At 45.6% G+C, this 17,170-nt stretch overlaps 1 protein-coding gene across 1 annotated transcript; it reads left to right on the top strand.

Annotated features, from left to right (window-relative positions):
- Positions 1-1,834: 1,834 nt before the first annotated feature.
- Positions 1,835-17,029, top strand: IL5RA (interleukin 5 receptor subunit alpha; the record flags this gene model as incomplete). The annotated part of the gene is made up of 11 exons (XM_084214339.1): positions 1,835-1,901; positions 4,200-4,326; positions 5,497-5,642; positions 5,924-6,062; positions 6,605-6,737; positions 6,813-7,003; positions 7,942-8,087; positions 8,492-8,630; positions 9,939-10,035; positions 14,840-14,921; positions 16,937-17,029. Exons 2-11 carry the CDS (start codon positions 4,233-4,235, stop codon positions 17,027-17,029), a joined length of 1,260 nt encoding a protein of 419 aa, XP_084070465.1. The 5' UTR covers positions 1,835-1,901; positions 4,200-4,232.
- Between the last annotated feature and the right edge of the window lie 141 nt (positions 17,030-17,170).

The following is a 17,170-nucleotide window of genomic DNA, read 5'->3' as shown; positions in this document are numbered from 1 at the left end:
ACCGCCCCGGGGCTGTTCGGGCATCGGCACCGCCCCGGGGCTGTTCGGGCATCGGCACCGCCCCGGAGCTGCTCGGGCATCGGCACCGCCCCGGGGCCGGGCTCGGGCATCGGCACCGCCCCGGGGCCGGGCCGGGCCCCGCTCCGCCCCCGCTCCCTCAGCGGGACCGGCCCGCCTGTGCTCAGCCGGGAGAGATTCGTAAAAAACCTCACGGAATCGCTGAGTTGGAAGAAACCTTCAAGATCATGGAGTCCAAGCCAGCCCCAACAGCTCAGCTAAACCCTGGCACCCAGTGCCACATCCAGGCTTTGTTAAACACACCCAGGGATGGGGACTCCGCCACCTCCCCGGGCAGCCATTCCAGAACTTTATCAGCCTGTCTGTAAAAAACTTTTTCCCAATATCCAACCTATATTTCCCTTGGTGCAGCTGGAGGCTGTGTGCTCTGGTTCTGTCAGTTCCTGCAGAAAGAGCCCAGCCCCAGCTGAGCACAGGCACCTTTCAGGGAGTTGCAAGGTGTAAGTCATGTAATAAGGGCACCCCTGAGCCTCCTTTTCTCCAGGCTGAGCATCCCCAGCTCCCTCAGGGGTTCCTCACAGGGTTTGTGTTCCCAGCCCCTCTCCAAAATAACTGGGGTGGAATTGATGGGTTTTTTCTCCCCCCAGTAAGAAGGAATTGGGTAGCATTTAAATGTTTGAATCATAGAAATTACAAAGACATCATTTTGGAAAAGCCCTCCGAGATCATCAAATCCAGCTGCTCCCCAGCACTGCCAGACTTGCCACCAAACCTTGTCCCCAAGTGCCACATCCACACAGCTTTAAATCACCCCAGGGATGGGGATTCCTCCTGACCCAAAACCCCATCCTGTTCTGTGAAGCAGATATCAGTGATATGAGTGATAACTGATGACTTGCAGCTATCAATGTGCACGTGATAATGTCTAAATGCAGTTGAGATCTTGCCCACATTGAATTACACCCATTTTCACCAATTTGGCAGGAGCTTTAATTGTGTCCTGAGCCCCAAAGCACTCACCTCTCCAAGCTTGTGTCACCTGCACATTAATAACTTGGATGCCAGGTTGTTAATGAGGGTGAGTCATTAGCCTTCTTCTCATCCTTCCTATAACTCCAGCACATACAGCCCCATTTCCTGCAGGGTCTTCCCTGGGTTGGATTCTGTTCCCTCTCCTGTTTGTGAGCCTGCAATACCATCACAGAGTCATGGAATGGGTTGGGCTGGAAGGAACCTTAAAGCTCACCTTGTTCCAACCACCTGCCATGGGCAGGGACACCCTCCACCAGCCCCATCCAACCCTGAACACTTCCAGGGACGGGGCATCCACAGCTCCTCTGGGCCATGCAGAAGTGATCCAGCCAACAGATCTCAGCTCAAAGCTCTCAGCACAGTATTAGGAAGCTGGTTTTGCTCTGGCATTCCCAAAATGCTGCATGGCTGTGTGGCCAGAGCTTTGGACAAGATGGCATTAAAAAACCTGGACAAAACATGCACAGTTTTCCAGCAGTGTCTGGGTTTGATTTTCTAGGGGAAGAACACATTGGGATATCAGCAGTGTGGCTGTAGGTTATTTCATTGCAGTCAGTCATCACATTCCTGCTCTTGAAAAGTCATCAGAGAACTCTCAGACATTGTATATAAATAAAATAACCCCATTTCTGCGCTGGACCCTGCCTGTATGCACCCTTCCACCCCGTGGTTAAGTCCACAGTTCCCTTTTTCAAGACGTGCTTATCTCACTTGTCCTCTGCCATCTCTTCTGAGGTACCAGCCCTGTTGGTACTTGGAAGGCAGCAGTTATGAAAGAAACCCACAGGGAGAGCGCCCAGGGGACGGGGAGCAAGCAGACCCAGCTCTTGGCAGGACTCTGAGATGCCCAGGTAACCTCCCGGGGTGTCTGCCTTGTGCTTGCTGTGAACACTGCAAGGGTGCTGCTTTCTCAAGTCAGTTTGCACGGGGAAAGCACCTGGAATCTGCTGCTGCTTTGTTGCTTGTGAGGGATTGGGACACATCAGCTGTAAGGGAGAAAATCATTACTTGTAGGAGGCTGGTTTTGTGCTTTGGATTTCTATTGTCTTTCTAAAAGGAATATATTCCTTGCACAAAGGGAATATCTCCTTTACCCTCAGCTTGTTACTTATATAACCAAAACATAATCGAAACCTTGTCCTGAAAACTTACCATATCCATTTTTGTGAGGAGCACTAACCTCCTGTAGCCTTCTAGTTACCATCTTTACTTGCATACACTTATTTTGATTCTCTTTTCAGCAATTTCTCTCATGAAACACGGTATCACAGACTGCAGTTTGTTCTCAGGGGCTGTGGTCTTACACAGCTGCAGAAATACAGCTTCCAAAAGGTTTGTTTTCAATCTTAGTCTGGCAGCAAGAAAAAGACAAACAGCATATTGGAAAACAAAGCAAGAAATAATAAACTGTAAATAACATGATAATAATTTAGGACTCATCTGAATTACAGTAACATTTTATATCCAGTTTCAGTTCAGTAACATGCTGCACAGAAAATGTAAGATCTAATACAAGCAAGCTTTTAGGCAGAAAAAAAAAAATCTTTAGGACCTCTTTGAAAGTATAGGGAAAAGAAAATTCAGAACCCTTAACTTTTTGTGGACAAATTAAAAAAAAAAAATCCACAGGTAGCCAAACCCACTTTAAGTAAACCCAAGGGAGAGTCAGCTGTTGTAGTGACAATAATGCCTGAAACCAACACACTGACATTATTCAAGTAGATGTGAATGCTAAGCACTTGCAAAACATGAGGCTTTCAAAAGATTTTTTTTTAAATAATGTACTGAAGTAATTGCTTTTTTTAAAGAAAAAAAGAGTGAATGCTCTCAGCAGTGAAACTAATGAAGCTCCTTTCCCAAATTTGTTTTTTATTTTCAAGGATGTGAGCATAATGAATTTTTACTTCTAAACAGAGAGAAAAGTTAATATTAGAGTATTTACTAGTCTCATCAGGTAAATGAAAGGATGTTTCCTGAAGCAGCAAAGAAAGCCTGATGCCAGTAATTTGTGCAGGCATAAATGTCTGCTGTAAAGAATATTTGTTCCATTCTCTGTGATTTGCTACATTTTGGGAGAACCAAAATGCCCGGCCAAGATGTCACTCCATAACCCAACGTACACAAAATCAAACTCTGGCTCCCCAGGAATAGTCCATTAGCAAACTCCTGAGTTTCAGCTGGCCTTGTGCACATTTGGGCTGTCAGGAAAGCAGAGAGGCACAAAATGTGAATATAGATAATGAGGGGACTTGGACATTAAAAACACACTCTACTGTAGATGATGTGTCATTTTAATGAACTCAGCACTCAGACTGCATTTTGAAAAATAGTTACTGTACAGCAGAATTACTCCAACTGTGATCAGTGGGAGTGCTTCCAGTCCCTGGGTTATTCCTGCTCATTACCATTGGAAAATATTATGTTTTCCATGTGAGCAATTGCTGTAGTGCCCCAGGGAGGTGGTGAGATTGGGCTGGGGGGGTGCATTTCTCTTCAGTAAGAACATTTTGGAAAGCTGCTGTTCTGAATGCCCATTTTTATATTAGGCTATACATGAATGATTACACTGAGCTTTTTTTCTTTTTCTCCCAGTAATTCATAAAACTATCCATAAGAAAATGCTGGGTTTAAGCATTAAAAATTGTTGTTCATTGAAATTAGAAACAAACAAAGCAGTTTCTCTTACACTCAGTAATTAACGATGGAGAATTAGCCTTGAGGTGAGCAGTGGCTGTGTCTTTAGAGAGCTTTATTGGAGGAGTAACTAGACAGTAAATCCCAGTCAGCAGCTCTTTTATAGAGAGTGGGAGCTAAAATATGGCTGTTTCTGTTCTTGGAGGAAATGGGACTCTCCCCAAAGCCAGTCTACACGAACTTGACTCACCTTCCAAGGAGAAATGCTTGAATCCATGGATGCCCTGAACATCCCCACATGAAGGTTTGAAAGCAGCAGCCTTTCAGAGACGGCTGACAAAGGGAGCAAGATGAAATGTGCTCTGTGTACCTATATTCAGCTCCCACAAGAAGCCTTTTCCTGCAAGAAAAGAAGAGTCTATCCCTGCAAGGCAGCAGCTTCACTCCTTTGATCACGGGGATAGATCGTGATCCATGGGTTGGGTGTTTAACCCTTGGCTTGTGCTCATTTTTAGCTCCTGTGAAATGGTGCCAAGGCTGGTGGGCTGATGCCTGGCTGTGCCCACCCAAAGATGATGGCCAGCAGGATGCCAGGTTTCCTGCTCCTCCTCTGGACAGCAAACACACCTCAAGGTGCAGGAGGTGAGGAGTTTCCAGCTGCCAGGGCAGTGTCCTGGTGGGTGCCCATGTGTTGGACACTGTTCTACACGTGGACAAAGCAGACCCTGGCATGCCATGACCCAGGAGCAGGGGTCACCATTGCTGTCCTGCTTCCTGGGACTGTGCCCTGCCCCAGATTGTTCCCAGCTGGTGCCTGGTTTGCTTTGGGAGAAAAGAACCTCCAGTCATGGAGGACACAACTTGTGTTGGGGTTTTCTGAGCCTTTTTGGGGCAGTTTTCCTACTGCAATATGAACTCCTGGGCATCAAAGTTGGAATCACAGGAGAAGAGAAGTGGGGGCTGATCATGGAATCCCAGAATGGTTTGGGTTGGAAGGGACCTTAAAGCCCATCCAGTTCCACCCCCTGCCATGGGCAGGGACACCTTCCACTGTCCCAGGCTGCTCAGAGTCACATCCAACCTGGCCTTGGGCACTCCCAGGGGTGCTGGTGGCCCTCAGCTGCCTGGGGTTTGGCAAATAAGGGAGAGCAGGCTCTGAAGAACTGGAGGGGAGCAGATTGATTATTTCACTGCCCTGCTATTTATATGCTAACATTTCTCCCAGCATGAGATCCTCCTCATTTCCAAAGGAGCTCCAGGAATCCTTCTTGCCCTGTCATTTTAAATTATCCTTCCCATCCTTCTGTGTTTTCTTCCATTAGTGCTTAATTCCTCTGTTCATCATTTTGGTTCTACTCTCACATGCAACTTCTTGTGGCTGTCAACCTTCTCTTTGAAAGCCCCCCATGTTGCCCTCTCCTACAAGCTGATGTGGGTGAGAATTGTTCATGCAGTTGATCACTCAATCAGCCCTGTTTCTTACGCGTCTCTGTGACAATGAGGACCAAGATGAAAACTCTGAACCTAATTAACAAGCCAAATGTAATATATGACAGTAATTTTCAAGTTGAAAGTTGTAAAAATGTCATTTTTCAAGCTAAGTTTTAATAAACTCTTATTTGATGTGGTTTTGGTTATTTAAAGTGGCTTTTTTTTGTCAAATATTAGAAATATTTTACACCAAGTTATTGAGAGAATATAATATTGAAATGAAAATATTTGCTTGTATTGCTCACTGCTTGCAAACAGGTATTGCTCTAAACAATTGACTGGATTGGACACTGATGGATATTTCTGGTTTATCCTTTCCAGTCCAGGTTTTGCCACCTGTTAACTTCACCCTCACAGTCTCTGCATTAGCACAAGTGCTGTTACACTGGGAGCCAAACCCTGCTCAGGAACAAAACAACTCCACCATTAGATACGATGTGAAAATCCTGAGCCCTGAGCCAGAAGAGGTAAGAGAAAAAAAATAAATCTAGGATCCTAAGAAGACTAAATCCCTGCTGTTCTCTTTTATCTAAACCCACGCTTTGGGAGCTGCAGAGATTCCCTCTCAGCCATCCTTGTGGCCACAGCTCTGGAGTTGCAGTTTTCACTTGGGGGAGCATGGATCCTGGCTTTAAGTACTGGCTCCCTACTCAGCTCACTGAGCTCACCCCAGTGTGTGGCTCAGTCTTTGCAGGTCCCTTATTTTGCCTCCCATCCCCTGTGGTTATTTGATATTTTCTATTTCCAGTATGACACCAGGAGGACTCACAGTGTGCGAACAGCGGCGCTTCACAACGGCTTCTCCGCCCGCGTGCGCACCTTGCTCCTCCAGCAGGGCCTCCAGATGAGCAGTGACTGGGTGGAGGGAAACCTCCCACCCCTGCCAGGTAAGAAAACCCAGGGAAGGCCTGGGGTTTGTGTCTTGACCCAATCTGTGGACTAAACATTAAAAGGTGACACGTTTAATTCTTTAAAATAAAAATACAGCGTTTTCCGCTCTACCTGCTACAAAAAGATTTAGTCCAGACTTTTCCCTGCTGCAGTGGAGCCTGGAGTACAATCTGGAGGTGCAAAATGTCAACAACACCTATAAAATTGTTCCACATGAAATACACAGAGCTGTGTAGCACAGCTTTACTCACTGCTTGGGACCTGCATCCTTCCCAAGCCACAGAGCTGTGTGATGAGGAGGGGAATTGGATGCAACAGACACAGCTACAATGGCCAAAACTGGAATTAAAAAGGAAGAAAATTAGATGAAACAGACACAGCTACAATGGCCCAAACTGGAATCAAAAAGGAGGAGATTGGATGCAACAGACAGTTACAATGGCCCAAACTGGAATCAAAGTTTTTTTTAGCAACAAGAACTTGTTATGATTTTTGCAGGGAGGTTTTCTTTCTGCTCTCTAATTCCTTGCCTCTCCAGGTGCTGCAGAGACCTCTGTCACCAACCTGTCCTGTGTCACTCATGTCACCATCCCTGGCAATGTCTCTCTCCATTGCACTTGGCTCCCTGGCCAAGGGGCTCCAGAAGACACCAAATACTTCCTCTTTTACAGGTTGGTGTTTGCTGCTTCTCCAGCCAGCAGTGAATTTCTTTAAGAGCACCCTGTCTCACCAGCATTTTAATTTAGGTATGAGGCACACACAGAGGAATGTCCCACTTACACCAAAGACAAGTGGAGCAGGAATACCGAGTGCAGATTTTCAAGTACTCAGATTAAACCTGGTGAGATTGACAACCTGGTTGTCATTCACGTTAATGGCTCCAGCAAACATGCTGCAATCAAGCCTTTTCAGCAGTTATTTAACCAAAATGCCATTGGTGAGTAAGAATACATTAAAAAAAAAAAAAAAGGATTATCAAAATGTGAGGAAGTTCTGTTGGATTGAGTGGTTCTTGATGCAGGTGAAAGGATGGGTAGATTTTGTATAGTTGTGTTAAGGGAATTGGAAGGAATAACTGGATTGTTTTAGCTAAATTTGATTTTAATCATCTATTCTAAATTATAGAATGGCAATTAGTTATTCTGTTTGTTAGCCAAAGCATTATTTCCAATATTAATTTTCAGTTGATTTAATCCCTATACTTTAAAACACTGCTTTTATCACCCTTAATTTTGCAGCCTTCCTTTAAAAGGAATGAGACACGTGGTGTTCAAGTTAACCCTGTCCTGTAAAGGAAGGCATTAGAGTCTGGAATAAAAGGGACTATCAGCCATGATTGTCTATCATCTTTCATCCACACAAATAATTTACTTTCCTGCATTAGCTCCATACCTTTTTCTTTTTTTAAACAGATAACAGTTCTCTTTTTCATGACTTCACTAAGAGAAAAAAATCACAAATTTTCTTCTTAGAAATCATCCCCATAACAGCAGCTGAATTCCTTTGAATTTTTTTCCATTTTCCAGTAACTTTCTTGTTTACATCTGCATTTTCTTCTTCCTGGAAATGAAATTTTTCTAACTATTCTATCATTAATTTAATAATTCTGTGGAAACTAATTTAATAAATTCCTCTTTGCTCAGTAATCTAAATTTCCAAAACTTTAAAGTGGATTTTCCAAACTGTTTTCCTATTACTATCACCGGCAATATAGTTATTCCTCTTAAATCCTTATCTTTTCAGTCCAAAAAGGGAAATAAATTCAATAATTATAGGTCCTACTTGGAAATACTATCAGGTTATAAAATGCTCCAGGTTTTTAGTACTTAAACTTGTCTCTATAAATAACTCACCTGTATGGTTTTCTTTTTGCAGAGAAAGTGAATATTCCCAGAAATATCAGCATATCCCTGGAGCAAAACGATCTCCTGGCCATGTGGGAGAAGCCAATTTCTCCTTTCCATGAGGAATGTTTTGAATATGAATTTTATCTCGTCAACCTGAAGTCAGGTAACAAGCAGGTAATTGCTCCTCCAGCATCCAAGATTATCCAACATTCCTGTCCTCTCCAGCTGGAATTTGCCTTCCTCTTTTCCTCGATGCCTTTTCAATCTGCAACAAACCATCCCCAAGGAGCTTGGGAAAGCAGGACAAAATTGGATTTATTCAGCTTATGCATCTGGGCTCAGAACAGTTTTTACCATTTAGAAAATGCTGCATTGAGAATCTGCAGGAGGAATGGAGAAATGAGGCATTGCCCAGGAATTTTCCTTGGAATATTGGCATGTTAGGAGGGGTTACCCCTATAAAAATGGGTGTAACTGATTACCTCACAGTTAATGAAAACAATAAAAAGGTTTAAATTTGTTTTCTGAATGGTTGAGTCTTAATTAATCTCTGACAGCACAAATTGTGTTCCTGACAGATCCTGAGGATCCCCTCCAGCAGTTTCCAGCTGCGGGTGGATGCCAGCAGCAGATATTCCATCAGGATCAGGGCCAACCTCAACCACATCTGCCGTGCCCCAGGAGTCTGGAGTGACTGGAGTGACATCATTTATGTTGGTGAGAATTCCCATTATTCCACTGCTGGGGAGCCAATGCTGCCTAATCAGCAACATCCTGGAATTCTAACAGGAGAACAGAGATTTGAAGGAAAAACCTGACTTGTTTATGCCAAGGGGATTTAAATCCATTCCATTAAAAATAAACTAATTGCAAGAGGATTGGTTTTAGGCAATGCTTTGTGAAATTTCCAGAGATTGCTTTAAACTGAAGGCCTTTTCTTGCATCACTGCAGTTTTTTCAGGTTTTTCCCTGCCCTCGTTGTGATGTTCATGCTGGAAATAAATATGAGAGGCCATGTCAGCCATTGATTCACTGAAATTATCTCACCCCTTCAATGCTGAGGGATTCATTCACCCTTCAGTGCTGATTCACCTCTCACCCCTTCAATGCTGAGGGAAAAAAGAACATTCTTTTACCATCTTTTAGCATCCCCATTGCTGGGGAGCAAATGCTACCTAATCAGGAGCGTGCCCAACATCACAAAATTCTAATAGGAAACAGTAAGCAAGGCTTTGAATTTAATTTACTGAAATTATCTCACCCCTTAAATGCTGGGAGAAAAAAAGAACATTATTTTAGCATCTTTGGAGCCTGATCGTTTGCTCCATGCTGTTTTGCATTTCCTGCTTGCTGACCAGGTTGTTGTGGAAATAACAGTTCCTTTATCACTGCACGTTATCAACTGTTTGTTCTTAGACATCCTCCTTGCTCTTATCTCTGGAGTTTCTCAACTTCCTTGTTTTCACTTAAAAAATACTCTGCTACACTCTCCTGTTTACTACATTTCCCCTCTTGCACCATGAATTCACTTTTTCAGTGTTTTGCCTCCTTTCTCCAACACATCCCCTTGACCTCCCCACCTGGCTCACACAGCAAACAGGGAAAATTCATTCTGGTGGCAAAACAAAGTTGGTCTTCCCTAAAAATTAATTTAAATCTCAACAATATCCAAGGTCAGGACCCCTTAATTTACTTTTTCTCATGAAAAGGAGGTTTTAGGGGCTTGTTGCAGTTCATTGGCACAATACAGGTTCCTGCCACTTTCTCAGCCACTTGTTCTCTCCTTTATTTCAAAAGAAAAGAAAATTATTGTTGAAATCAGAAATTCAGTGCCATGGAAACTCTACATTTAATTTCTTATTCTAGGTATCAAGTCTTCAAAATCTGCATGTTAATTTGTGATCTGAATACAACCACGTTAAACAGCTAATGAATATTTACAATATTTAAATTCTAAACACATCTCAAATAACCTGTACGAAAATAATACATTTAATTTCTTTTTTTTTTTTCCTTGAAATTCAGGGCAAAATAAACTGGAGAATTCCACAGCCTGGATTCTCACTCTGCTCTGTGTGTCCATGTCCTGCACATTGCTGCTTGTTGCTATAATATGCCAAATGTAAGTATTAGTGTTTTTTTTTTTAATTACAATATAACCAAGGACCAGGTATTCAACAAGTGTGGGGGGATGTCACAAGCTCTGCTGAATTCTGAGGAAAAGCTGAGTCTGCCTAAACATACAAAGCAAAAATAATCAGCCTCATTAATTATCAGTAATAACATTCAGCAAATTTGGTGGGGTAAGAGAGTTATTCAATTTAGTCTCGTACAACAAACCCATATATTGAGCGAGGTGAATTTGTTAAAATTTGTTAAAATATGTTTGTCCTTATCTCATTTCTTCATTAAATGCACCTGACTGGGTCAGTGATTTCCCCAGGAATCTTCATTTATCCCTGCAGAAAGCTGCTCAGAGCTTCATGGCCAAAATACCCAGACCCCTGGTGTTTGCTTTGAGTATTTGAAATAATGGATTTATTTTTAATTATACTCTGGCTCTGGATGCTGTATAGCAAAGGCCAAAACTGCCCAAATGCACAGTGAGGAAGCCCAGCTACACTTTGAATTTGTGTCTGTGACAGTCAGATCATAAGTGATGGATTAAAGGCTCCATGTAATGAGAAGTTTCTCCCTGAAACACACAGCAAGCAGCAATTACCAGTCCACAATAAACACATCTCCCCTTAATGGAAGTGCTAATTCCTTATTAATTTCTTTAGTGCCTCTTTATTTATTGCTCATCCTGATGCATCCTTGGCTGTTTTCCTGTCCCTGCTGTGTTTCCTTTATGCAATAAAGGTGTTGTGGACAGGATGCTCCAAGAGGATAACTGAGATGAACTCTGCCTGTGGGACCTGTTCTCAGGGCAGCTGAATGAGCAGGGCTCTGCTCAGGAGCAGCACAGGGAGTTTATCCCTGTGGAATTTGTAGGCAGCCCTGACAAGGGAAGAGATGAGAATCTTGACTCCATGTTTCAGAAGGCTGATTTATTATTTTATGATATATTAAAAGAAAATTGTATGCTAAAACTACACTAAAGAAAGAGAAAGGAGACATCAGAAGACTAGCAAAGAATGAATAATAAAATCTTATGACTGCTCCCAGCCTCGACACAGCTGGACTTGTGGTTGGTCATTAATTAAAAACAATTTCACATGCTGGGTAAACAATTCTCCAAATCATATTCCAAAGCAGCAAAACAGGGAGAAGCTGAAGCTTCTCAGCTTCTCATGAGAAAAGATTCTGGCAAAGGATTTTTCGTAAAATATGTCAGTGACAATCCCTGTGTCACACACTTGTCCTCAGCTGTGCAGCCTTACTGTCTTGCTGAAAATCCCCAAATTTGTCTTACTTACATGATTCTTTTATGAATTGAGCTGGAGCTGGAGGTCTCCCCTGCTCCAGCACCTTCTCCAGCTCTCTCCTCTCTCTTTGGGACGGCAGAACCAACACCAGTTAGCAGCAGTTTGCTCCATGTTTTCCTGTGGAGTTCTGACAGCATTTGAATGTTACATTTACCCCCTTTGGAGATCCTAGAACACACACAGGGGGAGAAAAAAATCCAGGGTACAATTCTACTCCACCTGGAGATGCTGTACTAATGCATTGTATGCTTTTAATCCAAATTTCAGGGAGCTTTTCCAGGTTCAGCTGCTTGCTGCCACCTTGGTTGCTCCCAGGAGTTTCTCTCCAGTATAAAATTCCCCAACACCCAAAGGCTCATTACTTTCTCTCTTTGCCGACATGATGAAAATTTTACCTCCCTGCTACTCTGAATTTCATGGAGCTGCTCACCTTATTCCACCCTTCCCTGCTGCTCCTTGCTCCTTCTCCTTCTCTAATCCCCAGCCTGCCCTGGGAGGATGGGCAAGTGTAAGAAGATGAAACACAGGGTCGTACCTGCAGATATTAAAAAAAGAAAAATCGAGCAGGTTTCCTAGATCACAGTTTCATTAGTACTCTCTGTTTTTACTGCTCTTGAAAATTCATGAAGCGCACTCTGTGATTCAAGCCACGGAATCGTTTCAAATTTCGTGTGATTTCAGCCATTATAAGGAATTTCATTACAGCAAAGAGCTCCATAAATTTTTCTGTGTACTTGCAGGCATCAGGGTTAAAGCCCACCATTTGGGAGGAGTGCTGCAAGGCAAAGGAGCCCTCTGGGACACTTTGGGCAGGCTTTTCCCTACACTCACTTGCAGAGGCTGATGGGGTTAGAGTCTTGATAAAAACCACGATTGAATGTTCTCCTGGTTTGCTCTCTGCCTTTAGGAGTGAGCAGCCTCTGTACTTCCCTAGGAATAACATTTTCTCCTGGAGGTGAGCCCACAGGAGGATGGAGTCAGTAACACTGACACGAGGGCACTCAGTGCCCTCCACACCCCAAAATCAGTGTGGTCATCCAGGTACCCCCCCACCCCTTCTGCACCCCCCAGCAGCCCACGAGTCACCAGCCAGCTTTGGAAAAACTCCACGGGGAATCTCAGGGGAGGCACTCTGACACAGAGTTAAAACAAATACTTCCTCAATCTCATCACAGAGCAAGGAGAGCTTGTTCTCCTGCTTGTTTCTCATGTTCATCTCCAGCCTTTCCATGTCACAGCCTGTGGGAAGAGTGGAAATTTCAGAAAAGCAGACACAGCACAAAACCCAGACCCTGAAATGCTGATTTAAGGTACAAGGGTCCCGTGGGGTGTGTCCAAGGCCTGAAGGTCCAAGCAGTGACAATGGAAGAAGGCTGTGCCTTAACCTGTGTAGACAGAGATACCTGGGATGCTTTTTGTGATGACATCTTTAACCACCTAACTCTGACTTTTCAGTAACCTCCAAAAAACAACAGAACCATTCTGAGGGCACCACCCCAGCAAAGACCTGAGGGGCAAAGCAGCCCTCATGGACACACTTCTGCCTCCTTTCTCGTGGGCATTTTTGCACCTTCCTTAAGTGCTTCCCTTCCAGAAGTGATGTGTAATTTATGCTTTTTGCTGCCTCAATAAATAATTTTGATATGGCTCCATCAAAATCTTTTCTTGGCAAACAGCACGATGAGGAACACACCAATCCCAAGTGGAACCAACTCTTGTTGGGTACTTTGCCCAGCAGTGGCATAAATCAGAGCTGAAATGAGCTGCAGGGGCAATGCTGTGGCCTTTTGAGAAGTTTGTGAGAGCTGGTGAGGTGTAGGGGCTGTGAAGAGCAAAGCTGCCCTGGGTAAGGGCAAAAAGGCTTGACCTTAGGAGGAGAGCTGGGACGAGTGGAGGTGATGGAGGTGATGCCAGGTGCTGCAATAACAGCATTGGTGCTCATCCTGCCCCACTCCTGAGCTCCAGCAGCAGCCACTTTCCTGTCCCACCCCAGGGGTGGGCAGCAAACAGCCTGGCTGCTCCTTTGCACCCAGCCCTGGTTCTGCTCTGTCCAGCATTTCAACAAAAAAAAAAAAAAAAAAAAAAGCAAATGTTTCCCCCAGAACACCTCACACCCTATTTTTCCTGCCCATATTCCCCGTTGTGGCTGTACAATTCCCTCCCAAAGCCTCAGCCCCAGCAGCAGAGGGGAGACATCCCACAGCTTGTGTCTGTGGGGTGGTGTGGCCCTTCCCTTCAGCTGATAATTAGTGAGGCATCAATGTCACCTTCAAGGCAGCAGCAGCTCAGCCAGGAAGGTTTAGCTCCAAAATGACAGACAGAAAATATTATTCCTCCTCACCAGGAGAATAGTAATAGGATAAAGGTAAACTTGACAGAACTCAGAAAGCTTCTGAAAGAAAAGTCCTAAGAACATAAGCACTGAACTAAGCAGACATCAGCTGGGGGGTTGTCACAAAATAAAGGGGGCAGAGGAGCAGATCTGCCCTTGGTGCCTGAACACATCTCTGCTTCCTCCAGAACAGACCCTGGAGACCAATTCTGGGCTGAGCACTCCTCACTCCGGCCAAGTTCCCACCGAAACCTGCCCCTTTTGGACACGGTGCTGTCCAGGGCTGGACACAGCGAGGGTGTTTCAGCAGCAGGAATGTGAGATCTGAGCTCTGGCATGCACCAAACAGGAGGAAAAGTTCCCTCTGCTGTGACAAAAGCCCCTGTGCTGTGAGCCCAGCCAGGCCAGGGAGTGGCAGGCAGGGAAGGGGGGCTCTGGGGTGCGAGCAGGGTGAGTTATCACAGCACTGAGCAGATCCATTTGCTGTCAGCTGTCCCTGGTGCCTTCCCCTGCCTGCTCCCAGCTCCCTTGGCACACAATTATTTGTGGTTGCTCTCCTGCCACGAGGCGCTGGCAGTTTATGGCCAGGAACCAAAGCCTGAGCACGAGGCAGCTTGTCCTGGCTGTCCAGGTGAGGTACCTGACAGCAGAGCCCTGGGGAGGAGCAGTGTGAACAGACAGATCAGAGCAGTCCAGTTCTCCCCAGACAGCCCCAAAAGCCCTGGCAGGGGATGGGCACAGCCTCACCCACCTCCTCCTGTCACCAGCCTGTCCCCAGGGCCCAGAGGTGTCCTGTGGGGAGTGGCACAGCTGCCCAGCCCCAGGGGGGGACCATTATCTGTTGGAACCTTAACTATGAAGAATTTTAAACTTTCTGTGCTGACAAACACTAACCCCCAAAAACCCACTACGTTTAACCTAAAACCATAGGAAAAAAACTTCCAAAATTAAATTATAAAACTAAAATTATAAGGATATAATTTAAATAAAAGCATATAATATCACATATTAAAAACTTAAGCTGAACAGTTAGGGTTCCAACAATCATCTCTAACAGGAGGTGCTACAGGCAAAGCTGGCTGGGGCTCAGCATGTGCTGCTGCTTGGGCCCCTCATGCCCCAGGAGCAGCAACTCTCTCTCATCCCTCCACTGCTGTTTCTTACAGAAACCACGTTTGGAGTAAACTGTTCCCACCAATCCCAACACCCAGCAACAAATTCCGAGACCCTTTCCCAGTTGACTACGAGGTAAATGAACTTTTTTCCCCCTTTTTTTTAAACTAAAATGAATGCATTTGTTTGTGTGCTTTTCCCCTGTAAAGCTGAGAGTAATGAGGGTCACAGAACCATTAAATCTCAAAAACATCTCCAAGACCATTAAGTCCAACCTCATGAGCACTAACCCCATTGAATTTAGCAGCTCCTGAGGCTGTTTTCGCCATCCTCCCTGCTGTGGGAGATTCTCACCTTGCTGTGTGGCTCCTTCCTTTGCCCAGGACAGGTCCCAGTCCGCTGCAGCTCTGCATCTGGCTTTGCTTGCAGATGTTGTGGTTTGGGAAGGGTTAAAAATAAACAGAAGGGTTAAAAATGAACAGAAGGGTTAAGTGGTATTGTCCGGGCTTTCCCTTTGCCAGCTCCATTCCTGACTCCAGCAGAAATCCTCTCCGGGTTTTCCCTTTGTCGGCTGCATTCCTGACTCCAGCAGAAATTCTCTCCAGGTTTTCCCTTTGCTGGCTCCATTCCCAACTCCAGCAGAAATCCTCTCCAGGTTTCCCTTTGCCGCTCCATTCCCGGCTCCGGGCCGTTCTTTGTTCCCTACACTGAATTTCTGAATTTCTGAATTTCTGAATTTCGGGCTCACCTGCGGCTCTGCCCTCTGCAGGAGTTGCAGTTTCTCCCAGCTGGACAGAGACTGCAGGCTGGCTCCTGGAGAGCTGCTCTTGTTCAGCCTCACAATTCAGTGTTCTGCTCCTGCTGTTAAGCTGGACTTAAGCTTTTCTGGGTTTGCTGTTGCTTCTGATAAATACATTTATCTTACAGATAAGACAAACCCCTCATTGTCTGCTCAGGGGAAGGGCTGCTCAGCACCTTGATTTTCATTTGTCCCCGTGGAATAGGGGTTGGATTTTTTGCATGTTGTTCTTTCTCCATGGTCTGGTTGAGGAAACAGGCTTAGGAGATTATCATATAATGTTTGTTTTTAATTAAATGGTGCAAAATACCACAACTTGGGGCATCACACCAAAGAACATGAGAAATAGCAAATGTTAATGCTGCAGCTGGAAAATGTGAGCTTGCAAAGGCAGGTCCACGTTCTCAGCAGCAGCTCTGCCTTGTTTTCAGTCTCCTCCCTCCAGGTGAGCTGCCATGGTGGGTGACACCAGCCAGAGGCCTTCTGCTGGCACCACGGCCACAGGCTGGTGGCACGGCCAGGGAGGGCTGAGGACACGGCCCAGGTCCCTGCTGAGGCCACCAGGGAGAGGGAAGTTGTTTGTTGGGGACACTCAGTTCCTAAATTCGGTGTCAACAGGGCTGAGGTGACGAAAGCCCTGCAGGTGGCGTGGGAACCTGCTGGTCCCTGCAGTGTCACCTGCCACCCTGCAGGGCTTGCCGGCAGCTCAGCACTGCTGCTGCCTCCTCCTGCAGCCCTGTTTGTGCAGCTCTGCCAGGATGTGGCTCCACAAATGGGCTCTGTAAGGATGTGATCCCATAAATGGCTCTGCTGCCCTGTACTCAGAACAATTCCTGTGCCTCAAACCATGATCCCTCACTGCCAGAGTGCCAGGCCCTGGGGAAGGCTCCCCAGGGCAGTGGTGGAGGCACCAGCCCCAGAAGAGCTCAAAAACCACTTGGTTTTTGGATGTGGCCCTTTGGGATAGGATTTGGTGGGCGTGGTGGGATCTGACTGAAGGCTGAACTTGATGATCCTGGGAGATCTTTTCCAGCCTTAATGATTTCATGATTCTGTGCCCTCCAGCTCCTCCTGGGCTCCTTGTTCTTGGCTACAGAGGGTGGCCATTGTGGTAGAATTTGACAAGTGGGGAGTTTGGGGGTGCAGGGCTGGAGGGTCAGAGGATGAGCAGCTCTGTGAGAGCTTCAGCCAGAGGGTGAAAATCCTCCTGTTGAACCCAATGCTTCTGAGCTCCTCAACCATGAAACATTTTGGGTTAATCTCTCTGTGAATGCACCAGTTTGAACTCTTAGCTCTCCCCCAGCCCCAGCCACCCCACCACTCCCAGCTCCAAGGGATGTTTGCTTTGCAGAGAGCACGGACCTGCCCCAGCTCCACAGAGACCGAGGTGGGCAGCCTGGCTGAAAGCCTCTCCTGCAGCGGCCTTGATGACTCTGTGTTCTGAAAGGCTCCACAACAGCACCCACCAACGCTGGAGAAGGCTCTGTGTCACCTCTGTGTCCCTGTGCCCACTGGGGATGAGAATTTGCCTCCACCAGGTGCCTTGTTACCAAACAGAAAGTTGCAGCTCAAGCAGGATCGAAGT

This window comes from Fringilla coelebs (genome assembly GCF_963513975.1).
Source record: "Fringilla coelebs genome assembly, chromosome: 13".
Lineage (NCBI taxonomy): Eukaryota > Metazoa > Chordata > Aves > Passeriformes > Fringillidae > Fringilla > Fringilla coelebs.
The sequence above is the reverse complement of the archived record's forward strand: the minus strand, read 5'-3'. Positions and strand labels throughout refer to the sequence as shown.